Source organism: Nanorana parkeri, unplaced genomic scaffold (genome assembly GCF_000935625.1).
Source record: "Nanorana parkeri isolate BGI_ZX_2015 unplaced genomic scaffold, ASM93562v1 scaffold1012, whole genome shotgun sequence".
Classification (NCBI taxonomy): Eukaryota; Metazoa; Chordata; class Amphibia; order Anura; family Dicroglossidae; genus Nanorana; species Nanorana parkeri.
In genome coordinates, this window is record NW_017307280.1 from 568252 (window position 1) to 589554 (window position 21303).

The following is a 21303-nucleotide window of genomic DNA, read 5'->3' on the forward strand; positions in this document are numbered from 1 at the left end:
TATATATATAAATAAAAATAAAAGACTTTAAATACCGGGTGTGGGTGAGCGAGCTCCTAAATCAGGGAGAGGAACCCTGTAGACAATGTGAAACAACGAAAGAAGGAGCGCTACAACCCTGGAATACTGGGTGTTTAACAGTTAAACAATTAAAAGATATAGTGTAACTATTGATGCAGACTCACTTTTGGACAGACAAGGTGGTATCTTACCGTTAATTGTCAGCACGGCTCGCAGGGTGGAATATGTGGCTGGTCTGTGTGGGAGTGAGCTCCGGGCTGTGGGGCTTCTGTTCAGTCCATGGATGTTGAAAGGTGAATCTTGTGGCCGGATGACCAGTTGAGGTGAAGTACACTGTGCGTGTAGTGGGACGCTCACCGTCAGGTGCAATGAGAGCTCAGCTGGCCAGGCTGCCACTCGTCGTAAAAAAAACCCCTTCTGTCTGGGGAAATTATTAATACCGACATTATCGCGGAACTCCAAAATAAGCAAATATTGTCTTGGTGTCCCTTTTCTATTTCTTCCAGATCTGTAGAGTAATCCAGTGTGAAACTTTGCCTCTGTGCAGGAGTTTCCTGTAATAAAAACCAGTCATGGCTGCTCTCTCTACTTGTGCAACGTGACTGTCTTGTATCCGTCCCCTCTAGTTTACTGTATTCTACCTGTAGTGGATGGGCCTGCTGGGTCCCTCCTTCATCTCTAAGAATTTATATCCTTTGTGGCTATTGAGGAATAAAAATAAATGAATTTCTTTGTGCCCAGAGTTCAGCTTTAGGTGAGAAGTAACCTGTATAGCAGAACCTTGGTAAGCACTAAAAACCAAGAGTTTTAATTCTTCCATACTCTCTGCAAAGTTAAAAAAGTTTTGGCTGGACATTCACTTTAAACAGATGGACTGCATCCCCTGTATTTCCATGCTAGATGTGTGAGTGAAATGTACCTTTAGGAAAAAAAATTGAATGTTTGAAGCTAATAATCAACACAACACATTCCTACACCAGAGGGGTCTTTAAATATTGTGCCAATTCATCGTTTGCAGTCCATCGTCAGCCACAGAAAATACTCCTTTGGGATGCAGCCCAGAATGCATGTTGTTATAATCTGAATTTTTGGAAATTATGCCTCATATAAAGGCCATAAGAAACACAATTCATATGCTCCCCTGATTCTGCTTTCAGAAAATATGTTCCAGCCATTCATCCTCAACATAAGCTTTTTAGAAATACAAGCCTTCATTATGTGAAATGAGAATGGTAACTGAATAGCAATAACCATGGAATACTTCCTAAACATAAAATAAAATGTAGCTAAACGTGTCAGCTGTGCAAGGCGTCATTTATGGATACTGCCCATAATGTACGTATTACACAGATAAATGTGTGCCATACCATCCTGTTGGCATTTTTATACCATATAAATTCACAGCAAACCACTTGATTTTGTTTTTTATGATTTGAGATGTGGAACACAAAACACGCAAACACTCAGCACTGTAAAGCTTGATTTGATGCATGCTACAAAGTACGTGGACTGAAAGCATCTTTCTCTCACTCTTTTTACTTAGATGATATTGCGATGCAATGAGGCAGCACAGTACATGCAGTTTTCCACCATGATGAATTAATATGTCTTATGCACTGTATTCGTAAGCGTTTGAATGAATACAGATCAACTCAGGTGAAATGCTTTAAGATGTAGAAACCGGTGTTTACTCTTGAACACCATTAGAAGAACCATATATCTCTCAATCATCTCAGTTCATTGAGTAAAATGACAGGTGTGAGCTTGTGCACAGGCAAGAATTGGTGCAACACTTGACAAATGCTTTTTCTCTTGACACGCTGTAAATTTAGATTATTCAAACGTGCAGCATGTGGTTACGCTTATGGATGAGAATGTTTTAGGAGTTTGTAATGCGTGTTGCATCACCAGGAGCAGTGGATGTTTTGATCATGAAGTGTATATTATCACCATGACTGTTTTCTATAGGAACTTGAAATACACAGCAGCTTCCAGAAGTCAACAACGTATTACTCTCCCCTCAAATTAATAACATGAGACAACTGAGTGCAGTAAATCATTGACATACTCTCTATGCAGTCTCTGCATATGAAAAAGGGCCCATCAGGGATGCTCAAGAAAGACGAATAAAAGGCTAGGTGTTAAGGTAAAGAGGGTCCTTTGCTGCATTGATACCTTTCCCTAGCTAGATAATGGGAGCAATACTATTTGCCTTTTGTTAATTTTACCTTTTTTCCTCCTGAAAAATAGTAGTGTACTTCCTGCTGTGTACCTTCATAGCTGTATATCTACAGTGTGATATCATCCAAGGCACTCTTGCTTCTGTTTGCTAGTCTCATAAGATTTGGTGATGTCACTACTGTGCTGTTTACTGTTCTCCTTGCTGGAGTGTAAGCTGGACCTAAGGACCAGCTCTGCATGCATCTCATTGCTTCTGATTTATCAGCACTGTGGATCTGTATTGTCTGCATCTCTCCTAATGCTGATTCATTATTTCTCTATCAGTAATCAGACCACCAGTCTTTATAGGGGAAGTTTTGACATGGGCAAAGGCATGCATCTGCAAAGATGGCCACCTCCACACAGAGACACAGTAGAACAAGACATATTAAGTTAGTAATCAGAAATAGAATCAAAGAGCCTGCAAGCAATGCTTATGTCTAGCCCTCTCTTTTCCTTTTTGAACACCGCTTCTACATTTCAGGTACTCTTTCATTTATGAAGACTTGTGTCATGGGATAGGGATGCTAAGGAATGGCAGTGGGAGATGGTGACATGTCAGGGACTGGGGCAAAATAGGAAACTGTCCTTGCATGCAGAACTTGTGGTCCTGATAAACTTTAGCAAGAAGCCACATCCAGCTACAATGAAGTACATTCATTGCCTAGGGACACTTCTGCCATATGTCTGCTACTGATAGCAACTATTATTCATAAATAAAGCAAGTGAATGTGTAGTTAACATATCACAATAACAGCATAAAAGGTAGCCAACACTGCACCATTTATAAACAATTTACTTATTAATAAAAACTAAGATTATTCAGACTTTGTACTCTACACACGGACCCTTATGACAACATTAGCAGGTATTATTTCAATGAAAATAAATATTTAAAAATAATGAAACAACTTTTGAAAGTGAAATTAACTTTTGAGATTAACTGCTGACCTCAAATCAACAAGAAAATACAATTAAAGCTAAAAAAAAACCAATAATAAGAACATAAAAAGGCAGCAATGGTGATGATTACCCAAAAATGTAGTAATTAGAGTGAAAGTAAGGTTTCCTAACTGACCCTAGTCTCTCTCAATGCAGTTTGCCAGCTTCCTTTAACCTTTTGCCTACGGCAGCTTTAATACTATGTCACTATGGCTGATGTTGGGGATGTGATTATTTTTTAAGATGCACTGCCCCACTTTAAACTTTTTCCTTCTAGGGGGCTTTCTAAGGAAACCATATTATATTATATGCATGCTGCATTTGAGTCAATAAAAAGCATGGTGTACACTTCGGTTTGTACTGGACTTCAGATCTAGTGTCTAGGTTGAAAATTTGTTTTTCAACATAGGAGTGAACAAGTCCTTATATGCACATCATAAACAAGGAAAATAAAAAGTTTTGCAGACATTGACTTCAACATTGAATGTATTATTTACAAACACTGGCAATGACTACTTACCAATGCCGATGAATATTGCAGCAAAGCCCTCTTCCTTCAGAGATCTTATATTCATTCCATGCATTCCTAGGCCCTTGCCCTCAATTACCTTATAAAAGAAAATACATTGCCAATTAAGAAAACTAATGTAATGTAACCTAATAAGAGGAAAGGGTGTTTGGAAACAGAGTAAAAACTTTGAAAGCCTGGAGGAGAATGAGACAGAATGCATAAGACAAAGGGGATACATAATATGATTTGCAAACTGCTCATTAAAATGTGATTAGAAAGAAGGTTCTTTCTCTGATTCGAAAAATGTACAGGGTAGGAAAAGAACAGACATTTAATATCTCTAACAATATTTTAAGGCATACAAATGGAAAAAATCTTAATATATTGCCATTTAGAACAGGTTATGTAAGGTAATGTTATGCTGCCTGAAAATATATGTATAAAAATTATATTACACTCATTTAGCACAATTGATCTGAGCTATTTCTCGTTATGTTGAGACATGATATTTGCAAGTATAACTTAAAAGGCATCACATCCAAACTGATACTCCTTATAGTTCCGTAGATCCTGGTGCTCTTACTGCTCCATCTTGAAGTTTTGATGGACAAGTAAGGGTGCCCCCCTCTTTTGTACATTCCATATGATTAAATAATTTGCAAAATCTAAGGACAGTGGGACCTTTGGTAGTGGCAAATGTCCTTAAGTGAAAATGTAGTTTTTCTACCACCTGACTTCCCAAGAGACACAAGAAACCCCAGGTTGTTCAGCAATGCAGTATCTTCCAAAAACAGAATCATTCATTTTTGGTTCACTAACCCTTTAAAGTAATGCATGAGTAGGGAAGAGTTAAAACCTCTCTCAGTTTTTTTTTTCTATCTATTTCAGAGATATCCTTTTACCTAGCGTGCTATAGCCAAAATAGAATATGAGAAAAAAAAATCTTTCTGAAGAAAGGCAAATAGGTGTCCCCATTGGAAGATTACGCCTTATTCATATTCTGCTTAGAACTAAAAATTTTAGATTTCCTTTGTTTTTAGCCCTGGCCTTGGTTACTAGGATAAATAGATAGGGTGAATCCCCCTAACAGGGATATAATTAGCAATCAAAATCTGACAGGGGATCTAATCCTTCACCACTGTATCCAAAATTAGATACATTTAAGCATACCTGTATTCAAATTTTGTTGAGACAGCAATTAAATAGGGATGCAACACAATTGTGAGTGTCAGATCCTTGTTTGTGCCAGTCTTGTGCTGCTCTTCCCCCTCCTCACACCTTGTGTGTGCGCAGGTATGAAAGCACTAAGGCAGGCAGGGAGAGAAGGCAGGGTGAAAAGGAACAGAGAGAAAGCCAGCAGCAGATGACATGTTGCCTAAATACCATGGAATGGATTCTTTATAAGAAGAATGCTGCTTTGCCCATTCAGGATAAAGCAATAGTGTCACTCTGGGGTCTCCCTTCCCAGCAATACATATTTAAATTTCCTTTGTTCTTCTGCTGGTGGGAGTGGGAAAACCCTATGTAAATACCAAGATGGTCTTGCTGGAGTTTGTATAAGCCCGAACAGGGCCGTAGCTAGCATGAGGCGAATGAGGCACTGGGCAAGCACAGGGTGCTAGGCGGCCAACACAGCTGCGGCCTGGCAGGGAGATAAAGGGCGGCACAGGCTCCAGCTTTTCCTTGGATCCCCACTGCTCTCCACCGCCTGTATGGCCAGAGGCAGCAGGGATCTGATGAGAAATGGAGCACTGCTGGCAGCAGTGGGGAGGGGGAGGGGAGAGGAAGGAAATGTCATGCAGTATGGCTGAGCGGTGAGGAGAGGGGGAGCCTCTTGGCCAGGATCTGACCGCCAGTGGCTCTCTCTCCCCTCACCACTTGGCCATCTGGAAGCTCCCTCATCCGCCCCTCCCGCCGGCCTCAGTGCTCCCTCCTCACCCCCTCAGGATGGAGAGCGAAGGATCAGTAAATATCAGTCATGTTCACCGATCCTCTGTGTGCAGCATAAATATTGGAGTGATTAGGTGATCACTCCAGTGTTTGTAAATAACTGGGGGCACAAAGATCTATGTGTCCCCAGTTATGAATGAACAAGAAGTGCTTAACATCACTTACTGTTCATTCCTGAGTTTCTCAATGGGTGGAAGCACTCACTATAGAGACTCCTAACCATTAATAACGGAATTATAGTAAATATTTTACTATCACCAGTTTCTGAATGAATGGGAAGCTTCTATACTGAGTGCGCTCCATTCATTTAGAACAGATGCTGCAGAAAAAGATTTAGGACACTGTGTCCTCAATTTCTTTTTCTATTTCAAAAGGGAAAGGTCAGGGGTCTGTTTAGACCCCTTATATGTCCCCCGAAGTCCCCAAACAGTAAAAAAATAATAATGAAAAATAAATGTAAGCCCCCCCCCCCACGCACACACTCATGCACACATATTAGCAGACATGTGCTAAGACTAAAAATTTGTTTTGGACAAAATTAATGGAAACTAAAAATGCTTTCATTAGATTCGTCAAACGAAATAAATTTTTATGTTATTTTGGATTTGGCCTCCAGCGCATTCTGCACAGCATCAGGTGACATCCCATGTCTGTTGGGGGGCACAATTTTGTGTTCTTGCCTTGGGCGCAAAGGGAGCTAGCTACGGCTCTGAGTCCAAGTACTCTATGACTCATCTTTATGTGAAAGTATAGGCCAATCACCAAGTACCAGTGCTGTTACATGAGAGAGAGAATTGAGAAAGTCACATGCTCCTCCATACCTAGAAGTGCTGAGTATTTTCTCTGCTGCCAACGGCTAAACAGATCTGCATGGTTTAATGGAAAAGCCATGTGCTGCTCAGGATGGCGCCAAAAAATTGCCTGTTGCTTTGCCCTTCATTGACAAAAGACAGATTCGCTTTTGCAAGAAATGTATATGTAGTGGAGGAATCACACCATTCTAAAAACTGCCCCCATTCAAGGCACCCCCTAATGTTAGCAGAAAGTGTGTTCACAACCAAGCCCCCCGATATACCATTTGAGAAAATGGAGCAGGTGGAGTGGAGGGGTTGAACCCAATCTTCTGTATGAATTACGACAAGGCTAGTAAAATGAAAGTGTTTGACACACCTGTTCATACCGAAACAAAGTGTCAGTCCTAGATAAATTATTAAATGTAAGTTTATAACATACTTCCTCCTCTAGCAAATGTTTACCCAAAGTTCTCAAAATGTAAAGTACTCAAAACACAAAGCAGTGCTTAGCTAATGTACACTTATATATCATTTACTCTGAATGAGAACATTTCCATTTCATGCATTTTTGTAAACAATATCTCCAATTTTCTCTGTTATTATGTACTGGCTGCAGTTACGTCAAATGTTTGTACAACGCTGCATTCCTGGAGAGCATAAGGAACCAGGGTCATGGCACAATAATGGAAATGTGTGGAAATGTACTGCTAAAAGCAAACATCTCATTACAGTGTTCCTGCATTGCAAAATGCTAGTAAAATACTAAAAGCACATGCATTTTTCTACTCTGGAAAAATAAAGAAGAAGCTGCATTGTAAAAAGAGAGTTTATATTCATAATATAACCTCAGTGCAAAAATTGTATTGATAATGTGCATTATTTTTAAGCATACAGGATATTTTATGCGTACAGCATAAGCTAAAGAATCTTATATTTATATTTTGCTGTATTGAAAAATGCAGGCCAAGTTGTATATTAAGCATTTCTTATTATATTAAACATAAGCAAGTCAAGCACACATATAATTTACTATTGCCTATGGTTCTGCCTTCAGTGAATCCTGCATTTATTCATAAGCAATCATGCCTAAACTACAAACAACAAACAGTGATATGGAGGATGGGGGATGGGGGATTATCATCCTTTACCTTCACATGCAATCTTAATGTTATGTGTTATGTAGAACCTAGTGCGGTGCAGCACCCAACCTATAATTGAATGAGATGAGTAGTGACCTAATGGTTTAGACCAGCGGTCGCCAACCTTTCGGACCTCATGGACCACTAAATTCATAATTTTAAATACTGCGGACCACTAATATGAATTTTTAAGAATATATATATATTCTTATATTCCTTGTTTCCTCATATATAAATATATTCTCATATGTGTGTATATATATAAATATATATATATATATATATATACATACACAGACACACACACACGAGAATATATTTATATATACACATACATACATACATACATACATACATACATACATACATAGGTGCGGGTGTGCCTGCAGGAGTGGCAGTGCTGGTGGAGGGAGGGAGCAGTGCCACCCACCCCGGCCCAGTAATAATATTGTTTCCCTCCTATCGAATCTGCCACTGGCCCTGCTGGCAGCACCCGGGGCACATGTCCCCTACTAGCTTCAGCACTGCGCCCAACCACCCCCGCACCTCCTCTTCCCCCACACTGAGCCACTATTACCTTGCTTCTTCCCACTTTTTCTATGTCCCGCAGCCTGCTCAGACCATGTACCGCCTCCTGCACAGCCCGCACTGTACTGAGAGCCACACATTCCTTGTGACAGCCACTGCTTGAGCCAGTGAGAGGCAACCCCGGAGCCTCTGTGCCGATTCAATTATGGCCCAGACTGCACGGCATTAGAGGGGCCCGGGGACCACCAAAAATTTCTCAGGGACCACCAGTTGGTGACAGCTGGTTTAGACTATAGCTAAGAATCAATTGATAATTTAGGTGGTAGTTATATTTACATTTGGGGAAAAGGGTTATATCATAGAAGGGCTTTCAGTCAAATTAACCCAAATAAATTCATGTCCATCTGTGAAAGGGCTGCTTTTTAAATGTTTCAATTTCCACCCACAATATTTAATGGTAAATGAAGAGCATACAGATCACAACAAATTTGGAAAGTTTATTCTTTAGTGTGCACCATCACATAATAGTTGACTGCAGGAGTGTCGGAAAACATTATATACAGGTAGACTTTGGTTGAAACTTTGTGCATGTTTAAACATCAGTCTCTCTACCGAGCCTCTTTCCACTTGCACAGATCTTAATGCCATCTAATTTCATAAATCAGCATCATTACCACATTAACAAGGCCAGAATCACACATAAAGAGGTAAAATCAGCACCAACTTGACTAACCCAAACTCGGAGTCATACTGCATTACTGTACTAATATGGTGGGAAAATGAGAAAGTAAGCAGAGTTTCAGAAATTAAATTGAAAGGACTTTTTGCTTTAAACTTTGAGAAGGAATGCCATCATGGTTCTGTAATTTCAGAAGTCAATGATGGTTTGTTTTAATGCATTTTTACTGCTTGTTTAGAATATGTAAATATTTGAGTGTCCATACCTGGGCTCACTTCTATTTCAAAGTGCAAACACTGAAAAAAAATCTCCTCCAACACAAATTTATGCAACAAGCTATAGATACCGGAAATGTGTAGAAGAAAACAAGCATTATATAAACACCATTTAGCAACAAAGACAGAACATTATTGACAATCACATATACAAGATTGTGTTTTAGCAGATTTGGTTAGGTAATTCTGTTGCATTTAGTCATCGCATGGAACCCCTAAAGCAACGTAACTTTGTTTTGTTTCTTTTTTTTAACGGGCAATTAATCACATGTGGGCATGGCGAATGAGAACTATCGATTGCCCTTTTCCAGACTTCTGGCATTCAGACAGCAGACAGACAAATGCCCTGAGCAATAGGAAGCATCTCTCTACCGCAGCCTACTGATGCTTTTAATTGTTTGCTACTAATGGACATGGTATTTAGCAGTTTACGTCTGGCAGATTAATTTATGTTATGATTATCATTACCTTAACACCGAGGTCCTTCATCAGCTCAATTTCAAAACTGACAACATCATATGGCAAACGGAACTGAGGGATTTCTGAAACACTGTAAAAAACACATAACCCACATATGATTGAGATTTATTAAACCCTACAAAGTATTCTTTAACATTTTTCAAAAAGATCAGCCAATGATTGAAAAACAAATTAATGGGTGATTTAAACTAGAACTGATCATTAAGATTTAAAACTTGGAACACAGAAGTACTACGTAATGTTTCCTGACACGTTAGCCTTGTGATCCCAAACCATTAGAACGTCTGACTTATGCAGCAATATTAGGTGACACAAACTGCATGAAAACACGTAAGAAACATAAATTCATTTTCTAGTGTATTGTCAAAGATTACAAGTAAAAATAAGTTCAAGATTTTAATTCAAAAAAGTATTTTGACAAATGTTAAAGTGGAACTGTTTTTATGTGTTTATGTAAAGCTGTTTGAAAGTGGCAATCAGCCAAATACAGTAATGAAATACAATTGTGTTTATTGTTTTTACCTGTTAAAAGATTGCCAGTTCTGTTCATCCAGGTCATGTAATTTATACATCCACATCCACATCCCACCGCAGATTAAGCTGGCCATACACTATGCAAATTCCGTCTGGCTTTTTATGAACCAGCCGAAATTTGCAAAGTGGGTGCCGCTGTCAGCACCCTGTGGGCTGGCATCCATCGATCAGAAGATCAAAAGAGCTGCATGGAAAATCATTGAACAAATGGTGCTTGCAGCTGATTGGCTGGCTGCCGTCAGAGTAGCCAAATGGTGCATGCAGCTCAATGGCTCACCACTGTCAGAATACCCAAACGGTGCTTGCAGCTGACTGTCAGAATACCCAAAAGGTGCTTGCAGCCAGAGGCCGCCGGCAGTCAGAATACAAAGGAAACAGCAAGTGATTCCTCCACCAATGCTCATAAGCTTTGATGGAGGAATCCGTTTTATTTTTTTTAATTTAACCTGCAGGTTGAACGAAAAAGAGAACAGTGTATGGCCAACTTTAGGATGATAAAAGTGTAAAATATTTATCTTTTCTGGAGAAGTGCTGCACCAGGTCCCCTCCATGACTGCTCACATAACCAAAGCCTAGGCATTTGATCAAGTGATCTCTGCTGATGAGCATGGTCAGTGGCTAAACCTTTTTTTTTTTTCTCCAGCAGAAATGTTGTAGCTGACAATTGCTCCACTGGGAAATTTGCTAATTCCTGATTCACTTTGCAGAGAAGACTATTTTCTGTATATAATCACAAATAATCCAGCTGGTATGAAGCTTTCACTAGTCCATTCTGGTGTTCCCCTACCACCTCCGTTCCCTTGAGAAGCAGGGATTCACTTCCCATGCTCCCTTACCAAGGAGCAGGCCTCAGCCAATAGCAACATAATTCCACGTAAACATTAAAGGAGGGATGATGTCATTCTTTTTTTGTTTCAAATAGGTTGTGGAGGTGGGTGGATGTCATTTTGAAGGGAGTTATAGGCCAAAAGCAGCGTGTGGTAGTAGAGTGGCCTGGAAGGACTTATAGTATTGAGACAATAGGCCGTCTGGGCCTGGACTCTTGCCTGGTTTTGATTGTTTAATAGAGTTTTGGAGTTCTTCTTCCGTGAGGGGTTTGTTTAATGAGGTCAGCAGTGTCTCGTCTATGGTAGGCATATTGGCTCTCGTCAGGAATTATCTTATGTGGCGAAGGCGATCTATGGCATTGGAATTCGATGGGGAAGTTTGGTTCAGGTTGTAAAGTGCGGCATAATATTCCTGGAAACAGGATGCTATCTCCGGTGGCAAGTGTGTCAGTTTGGAGGGGGAACTTCTGAAGCTATAGATGTGGGAGCTAAATTTTTTCGTACAGACCGTTCTGGCCATGAGTCTGCCGCACTTGTCGCCTTCTGAGTAGTAGTGTCCTGTGTGCAGGGTGAAGGCGTGTCTAATCTTGGTCGCCAGGAGGTGTAATAGCTCATGTCTGGTTTCTGTCAGTGCTAGTAGGTCGCGCTGGGCTAGGGATTATTTGTGGTTCATCTCTAGTTTGTGGAGTTTAGATTGGAGTGCCCGTATATGTGCCAAGCGTGCCTTCTTCAATTTTGCCGCTAGAGAAATGAGTCGCCCTCTGATGAAGCATTTGTGTGCTTCCCAGGTGACCATGGGGGACATTTCGCCCATTGCGTTAAAGGCGAAATATTCCTTCAGTTCTGTGTGTGTGTGTCTTTGAGTAGGGAGGTATTCAGTCTCCATGTGAAAGTGGTCGGATGAAGCAATGTTCCCGATTGAGGTAGATTGGAGTCTGGGCAGGTCTGATTGAGTCACAAAAATATAGTCTATTCAAGAGTACTTAGCATGAATGTGGGAGTAAAATGTATAATCACGTCCTGTGGGATTGAGCGTCCTCCAGATGTCCCAGAGCTGTAGTGTGTTGAGATGTTTTTTCAGGAATTTAAGGGTCCTGTATGGTAGTGAGGATCTACTGTCCGAGGTGTCGATAAGGGGGTCAAGGGGGGCGTTGAAATCTCCTCCTACAATTAACATGCCTTCTGTGAAATCAGAAAGTTTGGAGATTAATTTATTTAGGAAAGTTGCGCAGCGTTTGTTGGGGGAGTATACAGAGGCTATTGTTAGGGGAGTTTGGCCTAAGAGGCCTTTTAGGGCGATGCATCGATCAGTCAGTTCCTCCTGGATTTGAAAGGGGACATGTTTGTGAAGGATGGATACGCCTCAGGGTTTGTTGGAGGGGGAGGAGGCGTGATAGGCCGAGTGATAGTGATGATTGATAAGTTTGGAGATTTTGTTATATCTGAAGTGTGTCTCCTGGAACAGCGCTATGGATGCCATTTGTTTGTGTAAGTCTCCTAGGATTAAGGAGCATTTTTCGGGTGCATTAAGACCTTTTGCGTTGAGAGAGATCACCTTCAGGTTGGATAGGTCCCCCATTTTCTCAAGCTCAAGTGGGGGGTTAAGTGGGTAGGAGTCGGGACACGGGAAGTGGTGCCGATGGGGTCAGGAGAATGGGCAAGAATAGTCAGGGGAGGTAAGGGAGAGAAAGATTGAGTGAGATGGAGGAAAGAAAACAGATAGTAGGGTAATTCAACGGACAGTCAACCCCAGAGGTGTCCCCGGTGATGCCACACGAAGTGGCGTATGGCAGTACCGGGTGTAGTTTTAGCGAAATTTGGGATATGGGGTATTTAGGGGGCGGTCAGGCCTGTGGGTGTTGTCTGGCGAACAAAGGGATCGTAGGGCGGTGACCGCCGCACTTGGGGGGGTGGGACCAACATATCTAGGTGGACACAAAGATCAGATGGGAGAGTGTCCTTCAGCACCCTGCGACCCATCTAAAGTAGTTCGGTAGGGAGCAGGGTCAGACTATAGGCAGTAGAGCGACATGGGGGGAAGATGCGATTATGACTGTTAGAGTGGAGTGGTATACCGGGGGCGGTCGGGGCAGCCCCGGTGATTGGAGGCCGAGGGGGGGAGAGCGGACACCGCGAGCTGAGGGTTGACCACCCGTGTCGCTTTGGTAAGGGTCAAGGAAGTCGGATATAGCTTGTGGGCAACTGAGCCATTGGGTAATAAACATATAATCCCTATAGTAGGGTTGTGAAACCAAGGAGGACCTGAAATGTTAGCGGTAGTAGCTCGGTCAGTCCCCCGGTCCCACCTCCTTCTGATGCTATGAGCACGCACTGCTATGGTATACTACAGGTTGGTATAGGTATATCCCGATGCCTTGGTGAGGCGTCGGTGGGAGTAGTAATATTCTGTAGGAATGGTGAGCAAAGGCTTAGGATCCAGGGGGCGGAGCGAGCTAACTGTATGTCGCCATCAAGCCACTTAAAACTTTGAACAGGTAAATAGGTAAGCAAGTCAGTAACTCTCAACATAATAACAAAACAGTAGATCAACAAAATAACATTTCCCTACCTCAGATCTCCCAAATAAATTACTACAGGCTTACAACATCATAAGACAGGCAATGTCAATGAAACATTGCATTAAACACAATTCAAAATTCTTCATAGGGCATATGTTCCCTATTTCAGTACCTCTTCAGTTGCTCCCATGGGGACTTCTCCAACCTTATGCCCAAAGTGGTGTGCAGCAACCTGTGTTAACTCATTTCCTCTGGGATTGCCCAACTACATTGCTCTTTTGGAGCAATAATGCGCTATATATTAGCCAAATACTAGACTGGAAGCTCCTTTAGAACATCTTCTCTTTTACTGTTCAGCTATAATTCACGTATGACAAGATTTCAGAGCAAAGGATAAACCAAGAGGTCTGTGTCGCTACATATTTGCCTTTTGGCAGCCAGACGTTGTATAATGTTTGGATGGTCTTCACTTAGTCCTCTCAGGTTTCAAAGGGTTAAATATGATCTTAAACATTTATTCTTCCTACAAATACTAGACACTGAGTTGGAAACTCACTCACTGCTCGATTTTTTGGTAGCTGGAAACCTTTTTTGAATTTTTATTTTTTACAAGCTGTTAAATTAAACAGTGTATGCTACCTTTCTGTTACACTAAATGGTATGCCAAATTCCAGCTTACTAATACTTTGTGACCTCTAACTGTGGACATTTAGCCTGTTCTGTTCAATTCTCAGGATGTGTTTTGCTTTTTATGTGTTAAACTTTTTTATGTCATACAAATACAATAGCTTCTATACATAGGTATTATTTGATGGGATAGTATCAGAAATTAAAAGGGTCCCCTTAAGCCCCACTTGGCTGCATGGATAAAGTCTGCAAAATGTAAGATTGCAACCGCAGTGTAAAAATGAGGTTATCCTGTGTAGGATTTTTTATTAGAACTTTGGACCCTAACCATGATTTAATATAATGTGTCTCTTTTGCTTTCAATACAACAATTAAAGTGTTGCTATTATCATGTGTTTTATAATGAGAAGGGAAATCCAGCCTACACATTTAAGTAATATTGTTATTTCCCTATATTGTTTTAACATGGTTGAATATTAATAATCAAGGTGCTTCTACAGTCTTGAGGTTTGCAATAACCCTAACAACCACTCAGGTCCCATATATTTTTATTGTGTAGACTAAAAAATAAAATAAGGTATGTGATTGGTATATTGACACTTTACTTTAAAACCTTTTCATATGAAAAGAGTCTTTCCACTGACATTTTTTATTTTTCTCTTACCTTAACCCTCCAGCATAATTCTGTTTCTCAAATACAGTAATATCAGAATATCCAAGCCGAGCTAAGAAGGAGGCACAGCTGATGCTGGCAGGTCCAGCACCAATAAGAGCAATCCTTGTCTTGTATGATGCGGGCATATCTTCAACAGGAGGGAGAGTAGGATTTCTTATCTGAGGTACTTTCATTGCTTTAAAAACCTGGAAAAAAAGTAAAAAAGAAAACATATTAAATCCTTTCATCACTATCTAGATTTTAAAACACAGATGCCACTGTGTTTATATATCCCTTAATAATCACATTCTACTGTGTGAGCAGCTGGGGGCACCCTCATTACTGGGTTATTATGTCTTATATAACACCTGTGAACTTTTAAATGCTTTCAAAACTCATCACTTTAGACATGCAGATATCATAACTAGATAACTCATTATAATCCTCAAGTCATCTGACATAATGCTTTCCAGTACAAGTGGATTTTTTTTTTTAGCAAATAGTCTTTATTAAAGCTTTATCAATACATGACAAGAAGGCAACTCAGCCTGTCCCCATCGGGGTACAGACGTAAACTTGTAATACTCATCAGTAACAAGACATTACAAAGGGAGAACAGAAAAAGAAAAAAAAACCGGAAGTCGTACAAGTGGATTTAAAGACAAGACTCTTTAATCTCAGTTGTTGTTCTCTTATTTTCAGTACGTTTTTAATATTCCTTCTTTTTAAACTGGGCTCATCTTTATTAAAATGCTGATTTGTTCTGCAACAACAATGGTCATTTAAAGTGTATGTATAGTATATCATAAATATATATAGTACAAATAAGTTATATGTAAATTTCATGACTCCATATTGTGACAGTTACACACATGGATTAGAGATGTGTTATATATAAAGTATATCCCATAAATAGCACATTTATTGAAAATAAAGTGTGTAAAATAGTGAAAATATAAAAAGATCAGTATGACATGTTGTGCCATAGATGTTGCTATCATAATATTGAGTACAAGATTTTACATGCATTTATCTAAAGCTATAGAAAAGTTTTGGCTATACATACACTTTATTTCTTACCATCATGGTCTTAAACATTTAGGACCCTGGGTTATATGGATACATAAAATTGAGAGTTTTGATTTCTCCAAGTGATTTCAGTAAAATGCTAAAATGTTTTGTCCATTCTGTTTCTCAAAAGCTCACTACAAAGAGACAAATTAATTCACAGTAACGGGTTACATAGAAGTCAAACTATGGACATGTGACTTAGGTGACAAGGAGTCAACAATCCCAGAGGCTGGTATCATTTTGGCATATAAAGTACAAATAGATACGACAGAGCTGTCCAATTTCTATGTCATCCAGTTAGGAGAGTTCCATGTAGGTATGTAGAGTTCGACCCAGGTCTAATATATTACATTTATTTTATATACGAAATAATGACTTTAATTTTCAATGTTGAACTGACCCAGTAATGTGTGTGTTTTATAGCACAAGAAATGTTATTTAAAAATAGTGGATCAAACAAGTGCTCTTGAGAATGGAACAGCAAAACAATAAAATATACAAATATGCCAACTAAATCCTAATAAAACTCAGAGCTAAAATGTCATTTTGATTATGTCTCCATCTCCACTGGTTATCTAATTGTCATGATAGGAGTCTAGTTGACTATTTCACACTCAAATGCTGTGAGTGCGCTATCACAGTCATTTAATAGCAAGTAACCTCTGTGGCTTGCCTTCTAGGAATATGTCCAATGTAATCTCTTTCCAGTCATTTGCTTAGTACAGTTAGGTTTAATGTGAAAATATCACTTCAACTGCACAGTAGAAAAATCCATATAAAAGGAAGTCAAAAATAAAATTATATTTGGATAAACCCACAAATCATTTGGATTAATTTAAAATTCAATAATGTGCTATCATTCTTTGCAAAATTAGATGAATACATTTGCAAACCTTTGCAAATTTTCTAGATTTGAGGAATGGTTTCTTATTTTACCTAATCTTCATGCATGTCATAAATTCATTGTCCATGCGGAGCAAAATAGAAGGTTCACTCATTACCCCCCTTCCTAGATAACTTCCCCACTCCCACAGCACTGAGCCAATAACAAGACACCAATGCTTTCACATGAGAAAGGGCCACATGCTTACTTATACCCAAAGAGAAAGCATTTTACTTCCTTTCTGGAAGCTAAATGTAGTTGAAAGAGAGTGAGAAAGGTAAAAGCATGCTTCTGAGGATGGGAGTTAAGTGATTATTTTTACAGCATCTCAAAAAAGGAAAGGTTTACTTTAAAGTATATTTCTAGTTTTTCAGTCAAATTGGAATAATACCGGATTTATATTTGTTACATGTTTCCATTCACATAAATTGATGCTTTCCTTTTTTCCATAGCAAAAAATGGTGCTTTCCTTTTTACTTGCTCTCTTCTAAAAACTGAAAAATCCTACATAGCTTTCATCTTTCAATGACCTCCTCTGTAATGTTACGGAGGGGATTGGGGATTTATGTTTATCATAATTAACTCTGCCTAATATCAAAAATATCAAGGTTTGAGTGGTACATTGCATGTTAATGCACTTGCAGTCCAGTCTGTCCCTAACGTGCCCCTAAATAAGCACATTGCAAGTTAATCTGAACAATAAACACTGTCTATAGCAGTGGTTCTCAACCTTTCTAGGGCTGGGACCCCTTGGTAACATTTGCCAAGTTGTGGTGACCCCCATAGGTAAAATTTAGGGATGACGCGGCTGCTGCAGCGACATCTGGAGGCGTGGCAATAGAACTGACACTGCTGCGCTAGGAGAGAGCTGAGGAGGACTATCACCTTGCACAGCGACCCACAGGTTGAGAACCACTGCTATAGGCAAGTACAGGACCGAGCTCTGCAGCTGGAACTAGAAGAATTGGATTTAAAGTGTGTGGCTATATAACGTATGCGGTACATTCTCTGCAGTACTGTCACTGATAGGGATGGGCTCAGGCGTGTTCGCAGCTCCACGTGCCAAGCCCACCAGGAAGCTGACAGCGCGCAGTGCCAATCACAGGCACTGAGACATTTCCCGATCTCTGCAGCTGCGGACCGAGAAAATGGAATGCATAGCTAGAAGTGTGTTTTACATATTTTTTGGCTTGAATACATACATATTGCACTAGAAGGGGACCTGATGGAGAACTTCAGGTCCCCCTCTGCTGATTGGCAGCATCAGAGGGTGGGTGCAATAGCTAGTTTGCTATTGGCTTTTTCAAAGTGAAATAGCCAATAGGAATCTAGCTATGCATTCCTATGGTGGGTTTTTTTTTCTGACTTACGGCGGCCCCCCGATTTAGAAAAAACAAAACAGAGCAGAGAAAGGTCCCGACCTTTCCGGGAGAAAGTGTCTCTCTGCCGGTGGCCTAGAGCCACAAGGCGACCCCTGGCAAATCATCATTTGACCCCCGAGGTCCCGACCCACAGGTTGAGAACCACTGGGTTGTGTGTCATCCCTTTCTTCGAAGAAACTAGAACTAGAAAGGTATGATGAACTTTTGTTAAATTCCTTTCGAGTATGCTAAAATCTAGGTTAACATAGGAAACTGATGTCTGGATATTCCAATCAATGAGTCAGGTCAGTCTGGTAAGACATGAGTATAACCTATTAGCTCATTGGCACACCACTCAATTCTCATATAGGTAACAAAAATCCAGTGTGACCACAATAATCTACAGGCATCACTTAACAACATGATCACTTGATAATATCAGTGTTCATGAGTCTGCTGTTGCTCACTCCTGCCACCTGCCTGAGAGTTAAGTAATACGTAAACAAATATACTGTAGTGTACTGTAAATGTGACAAATTCATACCTTTGCATTATAACAACACACGAGCTAGATATTGGTTTAAATTAGCTATTTCTCATCTCTTCAGTGCATTGATGTGTGTTATCAATTTTTATCTCCCTTACCTTTCAATATTGGTATATTAATGTTGCCTGGGACAATGCCCTAAGCTGAAGATACATTTAAAAAAATCCCTTACATTGAAAGGTTGCAGCTGACATTTTGTGCAACTGCTAGATCTCAAACGAGGCTGTCACTGACAGCACAGGTCCCCACAAATGAACGGGAACCAATCAAAGCAATTTCTGGTCAAGTGATCACTATGTCAGCTATGACATAGTGATCACATGAAGGCTAGAGGATTATGTGACAAAATAAGCTTTCAAGCTTCACATAGCAATGTAGATTGTACTGCAACCTGAAGGTGGCAGTGTGCATCTGTTTAATCCTGCAGTTGTTAGATACAATGACAGTATTTAAAACAGAATATATTAATTAAATAGAACTTTTGCCAGCTTATAAAGGTTGTTATGTCCTAAAAAAAATAGGTATGCACATTATTCATAGCATTAATTTCAAGTTAACTGGAAAATTTGGCCTGGGTATCTAGGCATCAATGACCTCACAAAAGGTATACAAACTATGCACTACCCATGAGTCTGAAAGCAAGAGCACTGCTTTAATCTAAAGTGATTTTATATAATAAAAGTGAGCTGCCTAATTTAAATTAGGTATTGGTAAAACTAATGCAGAATATCTAAACAAAAAATCTTTCTTTTTGTATAACACTCTCCTCCCCTGCTGGCAATTAAAGTGGATTAATATTACAATAGCTTTGGAAACAAATTTATTCTAATAGCATAAGTAGGTATTACTATATTTTAATTGACTCATTTAGGCGCTTCCATAGAGATGAGAAAGAATTGGTATATCAGTGCTGGTTCCTATTAAGGTTCTACCTATTAGATCATAGGCTCATATTAGAAAGACCGAGACCATATTGTGCTAATAATCTATCCAAAACACTCTGTTCCAGTTGGTATTAACATCATGGGGCTTTTCAAATAAAAAGAACATCATTTCTTAAAGCTACATCACATATTAGTTTAGGAAAAACAAAATTAATTGTAACATGTCCATATTGTTTGTGGATGTATTCATTTTTTGACACAACTGCAGCATTTTTGAACTTAGCATTAGCAACTGGAATGCCCTGTAGTGCTTCCTAAGACAGGAAATGGAACAATGCCCAACAGAGACAGACAGTGATTTACTCTCACTCCCTGTTCTTAACAAAGGGCACAGTCAGGAATAAACCTGCCAAAGGTTACAGCCCTTCTTCATTAAAATATACAAGACTGCTATTTTTTGATTAATGTAGTTTTACACTCAGTTGTGGTTCTTGTGCACTGCTGCACAATGTTTCTCGTTTGGAATATTCCTGTTTACAATTATTTGTGTGATGCATTCTAATCATGCATAGTTCCTCAAAGTTACATTTTTGTAAAGATCCCCTGCAAATACACTTGATGCACAGAATGTGTAAGGCTAGAGCATATAAGAAATTTTGAGGGGCTGGAATTTCTCTACTTTGCAATCTATGAACACTTTCTTGCACTGCAACACTGCATGTAAATGTAAACTTTTGACTTTATTGAAATGACAAAAAAAACATGCCTGATTCAGCTTTATGCACTGCATCATGTTGCAACACACTGCTCTGTTTTGACATACAGTGACATGTTTGAAGCTGCATTCATATTTGCTTGCTGGAATATGAGCTTAGCCTGTGTTTTGAATTACACTTCTATCTGCTGCCTGGGTCAACTCCTTGCCTGCCTGATTACACTTTTGTCTACTACCTGCTTCAATTTGATGCCCGTCTGATTATTGCCTCTCAGTTTGGTGTCACACTTGGTTGTCTGTGAGTCAACTGCCACTGCTGCACCCCAGGGTGTTAGCAGCATAACATCTACACCCCTAGAAGCTCTGGTGAAGACCAGATGACCTGGGGTTGGACTTTGGAGGGAACCCAGTATTTTCGTGAGGTTTTTACGAACCTTAACATTTTTTTTACTTTGAATAACAAAGGGTTCTCTAAATGTGATCATGTTTTGCATAGATTTATGATCTATTGTAGTACATATGTGTAATAGGATTTACTTAAAGTGTATTTCCACATTTGCAGCCAAATTGAGAACACCTATTTTATAATTGCTACATGCTCCCATTCACATGGCATAAGCTAAAAAAATAAATACAACTGCTTCTTTGCAGATTAAATTGCTTTTACTTGGGTTACACTTTCTTGGCTTCTTCAAGGTTAAACATTGCTACCTGCTTCTCCTTCTTTGCAACGTTGGGAGGGGTGTTCACAAATATGACTGCAAAAGTGGAAATACACTGTAAGCATTTTTTTTGTATATTGGACTATACTCCATATTTAAACAATTGTCTCTTTTCAGCAATACAAATGACAGGGATTTTATACATCCACTCTTTATGCAAAACTAAAAAAAATGTGGTTGCTTTAAGCTGGGGCAGTTGTTGGTAGTGATGGTCATGGTGCCTGTCGTAAATATAATAGTGAGAAAGATGAGGATGGCCATCAACACTTAATGACCAAGTCTTTAATTTTCTATACTGATATCTAGTAAAGGTACCAGTTAGTTGGAAATAATGACAGTCCTCTCACACTTGACACTAGGCCAGATGGAACACTTATTTTTCACACGTTCCTCATCTCTGGACCCTGGGACTTTTGGTG

At 39.6% G+C, this 21303-nt stretch overlaps 1 protein-coding gene across 1 annotated transcript in view; it reads right to left on the reverse strand.

Moving 5' to 3' along the window:
- DPYD (dihydropyrimidine dehydrogenase) overlaps positions 1 to 21303 on the reverse strand; it is a 582181-nt gene that overhangs the window by 529105 nt on the left and 31773 nt on the right. The window contains exons 3-5 of the mRNA XM_018567128.1: positions 14711 to 14907; positions 9528 to 9609; positions 3704 to 3791 (exon numbers count right to left, since the gene is read on the reverse strand). Coding sequence (XP_018422630.1) covers positions 3704 to 3791; positions 9528 to 9609; positions 14711 to 14907 — 367 coding nt within the window. The remainder of the gene's footprint in view (positions 1 to 3703; positions 3792 to 9527; positions 9610 to 14710; positions 14908 to 21303) is intronic.